The following is a 14,884-nucleotide window of genomic DNA, read 5'->3' on the forward strand; positions in this document are numbered from 1 at the left end:
TTTGAGTACACAAGTAAAGATGTCTTGCCGCAGTTATATAAAGCCTTGGTGAGACCCCGCCTGGAGTACTGTGCACAGTTTTGGTCCCCTTATCCAAGGAAGGATATACATGCCATAGAAGGAGTGCAACAGAGGTTCACCAGATTAATCCCTGGGATGGTAGGATTGTCTTATGAGGAAAAATTGGAGAGTCTGGGTCTGTATTCCCTAGAGCTCTGAAGAATGAGGGGTGACCTCACTGAATCTTACAAAATTGTTACAGGGCGTGGCAGGGTGGATGTATTATAAGATGTTACCCCTGGCTGGTGAGTCTAGACCCAGGGAACACATTCCCAGAATAAGGAGTAGGCCATCTAATGTTGAGACGAGGAAGAATTTCTTCAGTCAGATGGTGATGAATCTTTGGAATTCTCTACTCCAGAGGGCTGTGGAAGCTCAATTGTTGAATATGTTCAAGACAGAACTTAATAGATTTCTGGAGACCAATGACATCAAGGGATATGGGGATGGTGCAGAAGGTGGCACTGAGGTCAATGATCAGTCACGATCAAATTGAGTGGCGGAGCAAGCTTGACTGGCCAAATGGCCTACTCCTCTTCCTATGCTCCTACACGCTGCTACAATTGTCTGGATTTCCCTATTTCAACCATTTCAAACAGGGAGTACTTCAGCAGTAGCTTTAAGAGGAACAGATTCTGTTAGACACAGCTTCATCTTAATATCTAAATATAGCTAACTGATACACTTGAGACTACCTGTTAGCAGTATGATGAATGATCAACTAATCCAAACAACATCCAGAAATTAATGCAGGCTAGTCAGTCTACTACAATCCATGTATTAGTAATTCAAATAAATGATGATGATCCCTCCATGTAGTGAAAAATATTTAAAACAATAACATATTTATCTTAGGTTTTGTAAATCAGGCTAAATTTACATACAACCCAATACTAAACTTCTTCACTAGAAGTCATTTGCTTTCAGCTAGGGGTGCTATAATTGCTTCACTGCCCCTAAGGCTAGAAATGAGAAGAACACTAGCCAAGTGGGAACTGTATCAAATATTGGAGTGGTAATTTTGCCAAAGTCAAACAGTTTGCTAACACACCATGTCAACTCTTATATGAAGAATGGCTGTTACAGTATCCCAGCATGACAGAAGTAAAAAAGTAATTCATTTAAATTGCACAGCATGATGAATAGTATGCAACAGCTAACTTATATTAAATTCATTTGTCTAATGTTAACAGAGGAATTAACCCATCAATCTTAATCTCCTCAAAATGGGCTGGACTTAATGACCAAATGGTGGCCCTGAGACTAGTCAGAAAGCTGGGGACAACCAGGCTGCAGCGATTTCCGGGAGCCCCAATGCAATTGCAATGCTCATCAAGACAATTAACTGCCTGGTGTCAGGGCTTCTGTCCCTTTCAGGATGAAGTTACCAACTCCAGGAGCTGCCGGCGAATTAGAGCGCTAGCAGCTTTTCACTCCCAGCACTGCCACCGAGAGCAGTGTCATCTGCTGTCTGCAGTCAGCTTGGACCAGCACAATGGAAGAAGCTCTGGGATGGAGATAAGTATGTGGGGCTATCCAGGGCCAGTCACGCAGGCCCAGGCAAGGAGACGGAGGAATCATTTAGAGGGGCCGATCCTTGCCACTGGGAAAGCCCTCCAGGGTGGAAGAGACCCTTAAATTGTCATTAATTGGCTCATAAGGGCCTCAATTAGCTTCTGGATAGAAAGGCCATCCTTGACCTTCTCCACCTCTGGCTGAACTGGGGGGAGTTGAGAAAGCGATGGGCACTCCACCCGCCTCTACTACCCCCATTCTGACAAAGCCCACAGGCGGAATTAACGTCTGCCCAATATAATTTGACGGCTACACTCAGATTTTGAAACTAATACTTGCAGGGCATATCCAGAAATAAGTACTCACATCACTGAATCACAGAAGTGTTAAAGCACAGAAGGAGGCCATTCAGCCTGTTGTGTCAGTGCTGGCTCTTCGAAGGAATAATTCACCTAGTGCCATTCCCCCGCCTTCTCCCTGTAGCCCTGCACATTCTTACTTTTCAGATATGCAAGCACATACTCCTGTACTAATAGTTCCTTTCAGCTATTTCATGAAAATGGGTGATTATTTACTATTCTCCTGGGTCTTGACAAATTTATTTCACGTACCTTAACTTTTCTTTACTCAAAAATAAAATTTGTGCAAAACTTGTGCATAATCATCATCGCTCACAGGCATGTGTTGCCATCAAATGTTTCTGTATGAACAGTTTTTAATGATGATAATGTCCCTTTAACTTTGACCTTTATTTTCCACTACAGCTACAATTAAAAACACATCTGGATAGCTATTACACATTTGCAATACCTAGCAATATGCTAAATATCTTGCAACTGTGTGCACTTTCTGTCAATGTTTTCCATTATAAGTTTCAATGCTCATATTTACAATGGAAACTGCCTAAGTAAATTTGTCACACTGTAATTATACCCTCCCATTAACATACTCTTTGCCATCTCCTAGTCTCCATAATGCATCTGTGATTTTGCAAAGTGAGTGCCTTTTATTAGTATTGTAAATTATCGTTGCTTCCCTGTAACTACAGTTGACTAGTTTTGTCATGCAGCTTTGCATTGTGAATGGAAGGTTGGTTTTCTAAGCTTACAATGCCAGAACTGAGCTAATAATGTGCCATGACTGAAAAATTATTTTAACAGGTTAGACAGTTAGTTTAAAAAAAAATGTATGGTCTTGAATTTTGTCACTGGAAATAAACCAAGAAAGACAAATGTTCTTCACCACTCATTAAAGAATAAGCAGTCTAAGCATTTTCAGCATAATTATGTAATGTGTTATCAGTGTTACTGATTATGCATGATGTACTTCAGCTTCTACTTTTTTAACTGTGATACCTATTTGATCACTTGTGAATACTTTGCAATTTCACAAATAGATTGAAGGCAATTTTGATCAGATTTTAATGAAAGTGTAACAATTCAGTTGTTGAAGCATGATGTCTTTTAAATGATAAAATAATTTCTTCAATTTTTCTCACCTGTGAACTGTTTTTCTCTCCACTGCTATGTGTATCAATCTCTGAGCTGCAGCGAGGCTGCTGAGGAGTCAAAGAGCGTGGAGGGCTACAGAGAATCAAAAGAAGTAATTCAAAAATTGTAACAGTATACCAGAAATGTAAAATATTGGCTTTAGTTAGAAGTACTATTACTGAAAAATACATTTTAAGTGCAGTATCTGAAAAAAAAGTATGTTTCCTGTTTTAAAACTTTTTATGCAAATATTGTCTTTATTGTACCAACTGCCCATTTTAATCCTTGAATGCTGAATGCTATTCACTTCTAATGCCATGAGTTGGATTTTACACATTTTACACATTTTAACCTGAGTTTTGTTCTATTGATTTCAATAGAATGACACTTAGACAAGTTCAATAAAGGGCAGGCATTTCACCTGTCATATAGCCACCCAGACAGTAAAGATGAAATCCCACCCTAAAGATACTTACTAGTATTGTATGTTGCACAGCCTATGTATTTGGAGATAATTTTGGGGGCAAGAGGGGTAGATCCTTGTTTCTTGAATTCAGTTAGAAATAACAATCCAAATAGCTGCAAATAGTGCACACGTTATGCAGTGATATCAACGCAAAATGTCTCTCTTGTAATTTAAGCACTATTGTCACTAGCTTGGGTTCATTTTACTGAAAGTATAGACAGAATTAGAAAGACGGCACTGAATACAAGGGCTTAACAATGGGCACATTGAAAACAATCATAGCTCATTCAAGCATTATGATGCCTGAATCTCTCAGTTTATTTGAAAGCCTTATTTACTCACTTTCAACCAATTATAATGAATTAAGGCATACCAAAAAAAAAGCCAAAATAATTATTATATGTTACACTTTTAATATTCTAAACATTACTTCTCATTGTATATATTCAAAGTTCTGTGGATGTAATAACAGGACATTTAGAAAATATCAATAGGACTAGACAAAGCCAACATGGATTTATGAAAGGGAAATCATGTTTGACAAACCTACTGGAGTTTTTTGAGGGTGTGACTAAAAGAATAGATAAGGGAGAACTTGTGGATGTAGTGTATTTGGATTTTCACAAAGCTTTTGATAAAGTCCCACATAAGAAGTTAGTTTGCAAAATTGAAGCACATGGGATTGGAGGTAATATATTGGCATGGATTGAGAATTGGTTAGCATGCTAGACAGGAAACAGAGAGTAGGAATAAATGGGTCTTTTTCGGAGTGGCAGGCAGTGACTAGTGGGGTATCACAGGGATCAGTGCTTGGGGGCCCCAGCTAGTCACAATGATTTGGATGAGGGAATCAAATGTAATATTTCCAAGGTTGCTAATGACACAAAACTTAGTGGGCATGTGAGTAGTGAGGAGGATGTTAAGAAACTTCAAGGCGATTTAGACAAGTTGAATGAGTGGGCAAATACTTGGCAGATGCAGTATAACGTGGGTAAGTGTGAAATTATCCACTTGGTAGGAAAAACAGATTGGCAGAGTATTACTTAAATGGTGATAGATTGGGAAATGCTGATGGGTGCCACAGGTTTACCACCCTCTGAGTGAAGATGTTCCTCCTTTTCTCAGTCCTAAATGGCTTACCCTATATCCTGAGACTGTACTCCCTTGTTCTAGAACCCCAGCCAGAGGTAACATCATCCTTGCACCCAGACTGTCCAGCCCTGTCATAGTTTTATACATTTCAATGAGATCCCCTGGGTGCCCTTGTATTCCAATCACGAAAGCAAGCATAGATGCAGCTAGCAGTTAAGGTGGCAAATGGTATATTGGCCTTCACTGCGAGACGACTTGAGTACAGGGGCAAGGATGTCTTACTGCAGCTGCTTGGTGAGATCACACCCGGAGTATTGTGTGCAGTTTTGGACTTCTTTCACAAGAAAGGATACACTTGCCATAGAAGGAGTGCAGTGAAGGTTCACCAGACTGATTCTGGGATGGCAGGATTGTGATTTTGAAGAGAGATTGGGTTGACTAGGCCTGTATTCGCTGGAGTTTAGAGGAATGAGAGGGGATCGCATTGAAATGTATAAAATTCTGACAGGGCTGGACAGATTGGATGCAGGGATGATGTTTCCTCTGGCTGGGGGGCTGGGGGGGTTCTAGAACAAAGGGTCGCAGTCTCAGGATGCAGGGTAGGCCATTTAGGACTGAGATGAGGAGAAACATCTTCACTCAGAGGGTGGTAAACCTGTGGAATTTTCTACCACAGAAGGCTGTGGAGGCCAAGTCACTGAATATATTTAAGAAGGAAACAGATAGATTTCTAGACTCTAAAGGCGTCAAGAGGTATGGGGAGAGAGCAGGAGTATGATGTTGAGATAGAGGATCAACAATGATCATACTGAATGGCAGAGCAGGCTTAAAGGACTGAATGACCTATTCCTGCTTCTATTTTCTATGTTCCTATGTTTTCGCTTTCACCGTACGAATAGGCATAAATGTCATGCTGCCTGATAATTATTGGCTTGCACTTCATGCTGTGTCAAACCAGCTTCCTGCTCAATGACTAATGTAGAGCATACTTTACCAGCACTCAAAGTATAAAGGACAAATGAAACTAACAAATTTTAAAAGAATCTCAATAAATCTATCAATAAAAGTAAATTAGTTGTCCCCAATATGTGAAGTAACAACACTTTCCTACCTCAGCTACCATTGAGATTACTTTTGCGTCACCACTCAGTGAGTATGTGTTAAAGCGTGCACTTTCGTTTTACCTGGTTAGTCTATCTCGTATTAAGTTCTAAACTTAAATTTTGAACCTCTTCTATCCCCTCCCACTTGCCAAAAGAGCAGTCAAAATCCAATTCTCAGACTTTGCTACTGCTGCTCAGTAATTGGTGACTGAGAATATAAGAGCAGTGTGAAATGACCAATCCTTTTAAGTAGTTTACTTTCAGCCTTAAGGGATAATGGGAGCAGAAATGGGGTAGCACCACATTTAAGTTGATTCTCAGAGAACAGACAGCACTGCAGATTGCTACATGCACAGCCCACTCAGTGTCCATCAGCTGAAGCTGAAGAGTGTTGTGCAATCCACACAGAAATTGATGCAAGTCTGTGCTGTGCCTTTAAAGTGGTACTATGCAAATTCATTTCTCCCCCAATGCATTTTCTCTGCTTTCAAGGACATTAAGAGTTCTTCAAATAGAGACTCACATGACCCAAACAAAATAAGAGCAAAGGGTTGAAACCTACAATTTTACATTTTCACCAATCAGATACGCTCGTCAACATCAAGTCCAGTACACTTGATGCAAAGTAATCAGTCTAATCATCTGTCAATTTCAACTGCAGTCCACACCTGTACACCAGTATGAATGGCCCACACCATCTACCCTTGTGACTGCTGGGAAGAGTAGTGCTGACTATTATGTGACATGTTTTACGCTGAAAATAAATGAATGGGACAATCAGTAAAAAGAGGAGCGTCTTCTCCTATCATTGATTTAAATGCTGCTCTCAGAAGTAAAAGAATAGTGTGTTAACCCGTTGCATCATCCAGTTCCTAATGTTTCTAATTTTTAACTCTGAGGAGGTGTGCAGCTTTATGTAAAATGCAGCATCAACATTCTCTCGCTGCCTTTTCCCAATCCTGCTCCGAATTCCTTTGCAAGAAATACCAGTATCTACGTGTATTATTGTCTGCCATTCAAGTATAAAAATAACATATGAGGCGGCATTTTCCCCCTGTCAGACGGGCTGTGCGAGAGCGGGCCCGAGCAGGTGGGTTCCCGATCGGCGTCCCTGGTTGGGGTGTGCCGCTATTTTACGTGGGTGGGCCAATTAAGGCCCGCCCAGCGTGACATGCGCAAGGGAGCGGGGGGGGGGGGGGATTTCCTGAGCTGGGAGTGCGTTCTTTCACGCATGTGCGCGAAAGAGCACACAGATCTCCCTGAGGCTAAATGCTGCCTCAGGGAGATCAGTGTTACTTTTAAAAAGATAATAAAAGATGAGAAAAATTTTATTGACATGTCTCTTCATGTGACAATGTCAGATGAGTTGGGACATGTCAATTACTTTTATTAAAAATGTAACACAAATTTTAAATCCCTCATGAACCCTCATCCCGCTCGTGGTTGAGGTTTCATGTTTTTTCTGAAGGCCACCTGGGCTCTTCGCCTGCCCGGCAACCTTAAGGTTGGATGGACAGGTACATGAATCATTTTAATTACTTTTTTAATGGCCTTAATAGGCCGTTGATAGGTCAGCAGGTGCATAGCCGACTTGTCTGCACGCCCGCCGAACTAAGAATCTAAATGATGCGGGGTGACGTCGGGACACATGCCCGTTGTCACCCTGTGTCATTTTATGTGTCAGCGAGCGGGCCCCGCCCCAGCTCAATGACCAGAAAATGCCGTCCATGTATTAGAATTAGAGACTGAGACATGGTTACAGTCTTCTCTACTGATAACTTACTGAAACACACTAACTGGCAGCACTTGGGTCTTCAACATTAGCTAGTTTCCCTTTTAAATTATTGAGAGTTTCTTTACTCACACAATAACTATTAGGATCAACATTAAGCACTCAGTACGTGGATTATTATCAAAGATTGTGTGTGGAACAATTTTAATGTGATACCATGTAAAAAATATATTAGGCACTTGGGTACAATTTTAGGCAAAAATCCCACAATTTGGTAAATGAGTAGCAGATGGATCGTGGATTTGAAAATTAAAAAGCACACATAAAAGGCAGAAATGTCTCACAGTAACAACAAAAATCAAGGAACCAGCACTGTGGGCTCTGTGCAAAGACGCTCTGCTTTGTCACTGTTCAAGTTATTAATATGCCTGTGCATGAAAAATCAAACTTTGTGCCATGGCACAAGGTCAGTTTATACACATAATTTATTGGTGCTCCTGGGGCATCTCCAACAACATGCCTGAAGCAACAGGACTCTATTATCAGGTGCCAGTGACAGCAGCTGGCTGCTCATGGTGCACTGGATGGGAAAGGGGTACATAAAGTGTGTCATAATGGATAGTGGGCATGAGTGAGGCACTCATGGGAGCAATGTCTCCAATTTAGAGGCAGATTTCCTTTTGGTACCTGTTCCAACTGGGCTCCAGCACAATCGATGAGTCCCACGGTAACTGCAGCCCGCAGCTATGTTGCACTGCAGTGGGATTAGCTCTCTTATCTGAGTCAGAAACATGGGGCAGAGTTTTGAGGTCGTCAGGCGGGTGCGGCGGACCTGCCCAGGAGCAGCTGGGAAACGGTCCACCGCCCATGATCAGCTCCCAACTGTGATTTCACGCTGGCAGGCCTATTAAAGCCGGGGCTCTTCACTAGGCAGCAAGTGGCGGGCGGGGATGGGGGCCTGTCAATCGACGAGTCCAATGGCGACTGGTTCAAAACTGGCACAGTCAGGCCCTGGAAGGTTGCCAGTGACAAGGAGGACTCCAGTGTTGTGAGCAGGTGAGAAATTATGGAGAGTAATGCAGCTGCAGAGAGGGCAGGACGCGTGGGCATTCGGCCCCCCCCCCGGTTTTCTGATGAGTGCCTCGTGGTCCTCCTGGAGGAGGTGGCTGCCAGGAGGGACAACCCTGTCCCCAGGGCTGGAAGGAGGCGGCCACCGCACCTTACAAGAAGAACTTGGGAGGAGGTGGCAACGCTGGTCAGCAGCCATGATGTTGTGCGCCGCAACTGGGTCTAGTGCTGCAAGAGGTTTAACGACCTGCTGCACTCAAGAAGAGTGAGTGCCATGTTGGTATGGATCAGTGTGTTAAAGTGTTTAGGTCTGGCCGCACTCATTTGGAGCTCAGGGGTGTTAAAATCTGAGTGCCAATTGTCAATGATGCTGGACCTGGCCAACAGGGCGATCCCTGGCTGCTTGGACTCAGTGTCTTGCGGCTCGAAGGCCACGACTCGGCTGTGCCCTGCAAGGTGTTCCTCAGGTGGGGTTGGCCAGGCTGTAATGGAGCTGCAGGTAGAGAGGGGATTAATCTATGCTCCTTTGCCCTTTCAGCAGAAGACCCAATCAACTGACAAATGAAGGTCCCTAGAGAGGCAGAGCCTCCTTCAACTTTGCACCTTGGACATACTGAGGTTGCTGCAGAGCCGCCTGTAAACTCTGGCAGCAGGATAGTGGCCCCTTCTGCCTTGGACTTCCTGCTGGTCCTGCGGCCCTTGTACCTGTGCCTCTGCTCCCTAGGTCACTCTCCTGGAAGCTGTATTGGGACACCTGGCCTCCTCTCCCTTCTGCCCCTCTGTTCCTCCTCAGGGGAGGTGCCACCAGCGGAGACCACAATCCCCATCACCAGGGTAACGAAAGGCTGTCTAATACCTGGAGTGGTCCACACGGTCTGAATCCTCCACGGGCCTTTGGAGACACCAAGTTCTCCTGAAATGAAGCCTGGAAATGCTTACAATGAAGCCCCAAAAAGAGATGAAGCTGCCAAGTACCAATAAGTCACCAGCAGCAAACTATCTACCAAACTCCTCACTACTCACACTGGCAATGCTGATGGCACTTTTTATCCCACCTTTGGATGAGGTTTTTGAAATTGTGGGCTGCCCGCCTGCTTGTTTTGTCCGTGTGATGAGCATGAAATTGCACGGGCAATGAAAAATCGTAGTCAATTGGCTTCTTAATTACCTTAAGCAGCCTGTTAATTAATGGCAAGAAAGGGTCTGACACGCACTCATGCCTGCCGATTGAAATATCACGCGAGTGCTCGATGACATTGGGATGCTCGCCCAATGTCATCACGCACTATTTTATGCCTGATTGGGTCAGGCACGCGCCCACCCGTGGGACATAAAATTCTGCCCATGGGTAAAACAAGGCTAACACTTAAGAAACAAAGGTATTTGAAATGAATGTTTCAGCAGTTGAAGTGTTTATCGGTACATTCTGGCAGTTTAGCTAAGGAAGCTTTGACTTTATAAGGCAGTCAGAAGGTCCCTATGTGGAAGAGCAAAGGAGAAACGGAAACACTGCTTTAAGGAAAAGCTACATGATAGTGAACTCACAGGAGAAAACAAGTGAAAGAAAGTGGACAGATGACATACACAAAACCGAGTTTTCAAATAAATGGGATAAAAAGCAAGAGATTAAACAGAACCCTCAATTTGAATTGTTCATTCTGTTCTCCTAAATCTGAACTGCTGACATTTTATAGCTAGACAATGAGAACTTAGGAAAAAATATTACAAATGGGCAGACAAAGTACTTCAATAAGTAAAGAAATAATAAATTGGATGCATTCTATGAGTCATTACTGTGAGCAAATAAACTAGACAAGAGCGTAAGAAGTAGAAGCAGTTGGCCCGATGGCCCCTCAACCCTGCGCCACCATTCAATAAGACCATGGATTTTCACATCAACTCCACTTTACTCCTCTATCCCCATTACCCTTGATTATCTTTGTACCCAAAAATCTATCAATATCAATCTTGACTCAATAAGTGAGCATCCCTACTCTCTAGAATCGAGAGTTCCTAAGATCCACAAACCTCTGAGTAAAGAATTTCTTTTCATTTCAATCCTAAATGGCTAGCCCCTTATCCTGAGATGACGGACTAAATTTTAACAATTCAACCAGCTCACAGCAAGGGAGACTGGCAGCGCATTAGGATTCTGGAAGTTTGAACAGCAATTTTTCAGTAGGTTTTTAACTGAGCTACATCATTAGCATCCTGCTTCCTGGTTTCCTGGTCAACTAGAGTGGACAGGTGTGATCATGATCCACACCCGACTGTTGAAGCTTCACCCTTTAAAGGGACACTGCATGGATCTGAATGGAGCCAATCTACAACTCTAAAGAGAGGGACAGTTACTTGGGTGACAAGTGTGGGAAGACTGCCTCACAATTCTCTTATGCATCCCTAGACTTCATGCTACAGAACATAAGGGTCCGCAGGGGGATTCTGTTTCCAGCAGACTGGAGGAAGAAGCCTGCTTCGAAGACCAAGCAGGAATGGCTGGAAGTGGCAGAGTGGTGAGCAGCAGGACAGTGGTGCCTTGTTCCTGCATACAGCTCCAAAAGAGATTCAATGACTTGATCAGGACAGGAAAGATGAGTGGCATGCCACATTCAAGTGCAAACTCCCTCACTCTGATTTCTCCAGCCTTCTCCTACACAGCACTCCTTAGAACAGCACTTTGCAGGTGCACCTTTCCTTCGCTTCTGAGGCAACTCCTCTTATCTCCATCCAACCAGCCACCACTGACATTCATGTTCCTCTATCAGCAAGTCACACCAACCCTCACAGTGATGCCTACAAATGTATTCTTCTGTCCTTTCAACACATTCCATTGCTCATACTCATAACTCTCTTCTTTCATCCCTTGCAGAGAGTGCAAAATAATATGGAGGGGCAGAGAACTCAGGGTGGCCCATCAGTCATCAAAATCCTGACCTATGAGGAGGCCAACACACTGGAGATAAATAGAGTTTTGGAATGCCTGGCCATGACGGGGCTCTCCCAGCTACCTGGTGACAGAGTTAGAGGTCACTCAGTCACATGGCATGCAACATTCATTCATGTTGACTTAATGAAAAATGGAGATCTGCACAATGAGGACTGAGAACCTTCTCAACTTGTCAGTTCTAATCAGAACTGGACCAGACAAATAAAGCAGGTCAGAGGCTGGGAACTCGGTGGTGAGTAACTCACCTCCTGATTCCCCAAAGCCTGTCCACCATTTACAAGGCATAAGTCAGGAGTATAATGGGATACCCTTTATTTGCCTGGATGCCTGCAGCTCAAACAACACCATTCAAGACAAAGCAGCCTGCTTGATTTGCACCCCATCCACCAACTTCAATAGTCACTCCCTCCACCACTGACATACAGTGGCAGCAGTGTGTACCATCTACAAGGTGCAGTGCAGCAACTCACTAAGGCTCCTTTGACGCACCTTCCAAACCCATGACCTCAACCACCTAGAAGAACAAAGGCAGCAGATTCATGAGAACACCATCACCTGCAAGTTCCCCTCCAAGTCACACACTTGGATCCAGTGCCCTTGGTTTGTTGGGGCTAAAGGATCCTGGTTGCACGCTTTCTTCAGGGTGACCGAATTAGCACAGAGACAGCGGACATCAGTAGATCGTTGTTGGAATAAATACATGCTGGTCATTTACAAACTAAACTCTGCAGTTACATTTGTGTGCTCACAACATAAAACTCTGTCTTTACTCATCAGTGACTAACTCAAGACTCTCTCACATAGAGGTAGCCCGCTTTACTCTGCTATTGGACATTAAGATCATGTGACCTTACATTACAATACTTGTCTTAAAGGTTTATTACATATCAGGTTACTACATCCCTCCCATCTTTACTGAAAAATACATTTCACAATTTTTCAATATATCAAGTTATCTACACAGATCAATTACAAAGTCAGTCTCTCTGGGGTTTCCCTTATGCGTGATAACAATGGCTTTCACCCTTTTGGAGGAACAATCGCACGAGCTCCCCAGAATAAAATACCTTCTTGGTTATCTCATATCTTGTCTGGAAATACAGTTTCATTTCATTAGATTCTTGTGTTTGTGATCAACTATAAAGAACTTTTCTCACTTTGGATAAGATTGGGTCTCAGTTTGTCCAATCTTAGCACATATCGGTGATGAGACCAGGAAGTTCAATAACAAGACATATTCCTGAGGAATTGGAACATCCTCATCTTTTACTCGCAAAGGTAAACGACTGAATGCATCTGCATTTGCAATTTGACTTGTGGGTCTATGAATAAAAGTATACTCATATGCTGCCAAGATCAATGCCCATCCTTTTACCCTTGCTAATGCTATAGGGGGTATAGCCTTGTCTTCACAGAATAGTCCTAATAATAGCTTGTGGTCCATTATGAGAGTAAAACATCGACTCTGCACATATTGATGAAACTTTTTAACACCCAAAAATGATCGCCAGACCTTCTTTTTCAATTTGTGAGTACTTTTTCTCTGCAGTATTAAGCATTGACACATAACCAACCTATAGGTCATTCTGAGCCATCATCCATTCGATAGGAAAGCACTGCTCCCACTTCATATGGTGATATGTCACACGTTAATATCAACTGTTTCTTTGGATCAAAATGTACTAGAAGTGTAGGTGACTGTAACACTTGTTCACTTTTGTGAAAGCTTCTTCCTGTGGTGTTGCCATGACTACTCTTGGTTTTTTTGAGCAAGTAATACAGTGGTGCCAGTTCTGTCTATAAATTAGGCAACAAGCATCCATAGTAATTGATCATTCCCAAGAATTTCAGTTAGGATGTATTCTTTGGTTCTGGGGCTCCTTCATTGGCTTTCACTTTTTCTTCAATTGGATGTAGGCCTTGTGAATCAACCTTGTGACCTAGGTAAGTTACCTCTTTCGCCTCGAATGTGCACTTTTCCTTTCTCAATCTCACTCCAACCTGAGAAAAACATTTCAGAAATTCTTCCAAGATCATCAAATGTTCTTTTCAGTGAGTTCAGTCACGAGAACGTCATCCAAATAAACGACAACAGGGGGCAAACCCTGTAATATTACATTTCCATGGTTCTTTGGAATATGGCGCAAGCAGAAGATACGCTAAATGATAAATGGGTGTATTGGACAATCCCTTATGTGTACTTATGGTAACAAACTTCTGGGATGCCTTCCCTAATTCCAATTGTCGGTAGGCATGACTCAAATCTACCTTTGTATAAGCTGTTCCACCTGCCAATTTAGCATATAAATCTTCTATTTTAGGTATGGGGTGTCTATCAATTTTGCCACTTGATTAACTGTTATAGTTCCCACATATTCTAACGCTTTGGTCAGGTTTGATAATAGGTATAATTGGAGCTGCCTACTCTGAAAATTGTACTGGTTTTTTCACTCCCAGCTTTTCTAATCTGTCCAGTTTGGCGAATACCTTATCCCGCATTGCATAAGGTACTGGTCTTGCCTTCATGAATCTTGATGTTGCCTCTGGATCTTCATGAATTTTTGCTTGTAGCTCTTCAATTTTTCCAAGTTCTTCCTTAAAAACCGAGGCATATTTTTGTAGTAGCTGTAAAGCCCATTAGTTCTTAGTTGGAAGATTTCATTCCATTGCAATTTAATTTCTTTCAGCCAGTTTCGTCCGAGGAGACTAGGTCCCTCGCCTGCTACTACCGTCAAGGATAATCTCACTGTCTGACCTTCATAGTTTACAGTGACTTTACATATGCCCTTGACTTGTATATCTTCTCCCGTCTATGTTTTTAATTTTTCATCAGTTTCTTCTAAATTCTCCATGATTCAGGTATTTAAAAGTATGCTCACCAATCACCAGTTTCCATCTCCAATCTGATAGGCTTTTCATCATTCACTCTCCTGATTACATAGATACACTCCATTCTCCCTACCTTTAATCAGCATCTATTACTTCAGGCTTTTCAACGTTGTTTAACTCATTGGGTTTTTGCCCTTGTCTGACAGTCTACTTGATTCTATCTTTACAATGTCTCATGAGGTGTCCATATCGATGGCAGAAAAAACATTCAATCTTTTTAAACTGTGCTTCATTACAAGGCTGTCTACTTCCATCTCTGTTACTAATTTGCCAGGTTTCTGCTGCTAAGTTTTCCTTATTTTATCTACTAGTGGTGGCTGCTTCCCACTTCGGAAAAGAGCTCTGCACTTTCATGCTCTTTTTAGTTGAGGCTCTGCGCCCAACATGGAGGAAGGCGCCATTTTGCGCTCCTCAAATGGCTTCTGAGTCTTGCACCGCACCTTCCTCTCCAGGAGCGATTTCCAACACCTTCTGAAAATCAAGATTTGTTTCAGCCAACGATTTCTCCTGAATCGCATTTCA

At 42.7% G+C, this 14,884-nt stretch overlaps 1 protein-coding gene across 1 annotated transcript in view; it reads right to left on the reverse strand.

Annotated features, from left to right (window-relative positions):
- bnip3 (BCL2 interacting protein 3) overlaps positions 1 to 14,884 on the reverse strand; it is a 68,727-nt gene that overhangs the window by 12,924 nt on the left and 40,919 nt on the right. Inside the window, exon 3 of the mRNA XM_041209761.1 lies at positions 3,074 to 3,158. Within this exon, the coding sequence (XP_041065695.1) occupies positions 3,074 to 3,158 (85 nt within the window). The remainder of the gene's footprint in view (positions 1 to 3,073; positions 3,159 to 14,884) is intronic.

Source organism: Carcharodon carcharias, chromosome 17 (assembly GCF_017639515.1).
Source record: "Carcharodon carcharias isolate sCarCar2 chromosome 17, sCarCar2.pri, whole genome shotgun sequence".
NCBI classification, from domain to species: domain Eukaryota; kingdom Metazoa; phylum Chordata; class Chondrichthyes; order Lamniformes; family Lamnidae; genus Carcharodon; species Carcharodon carcharias.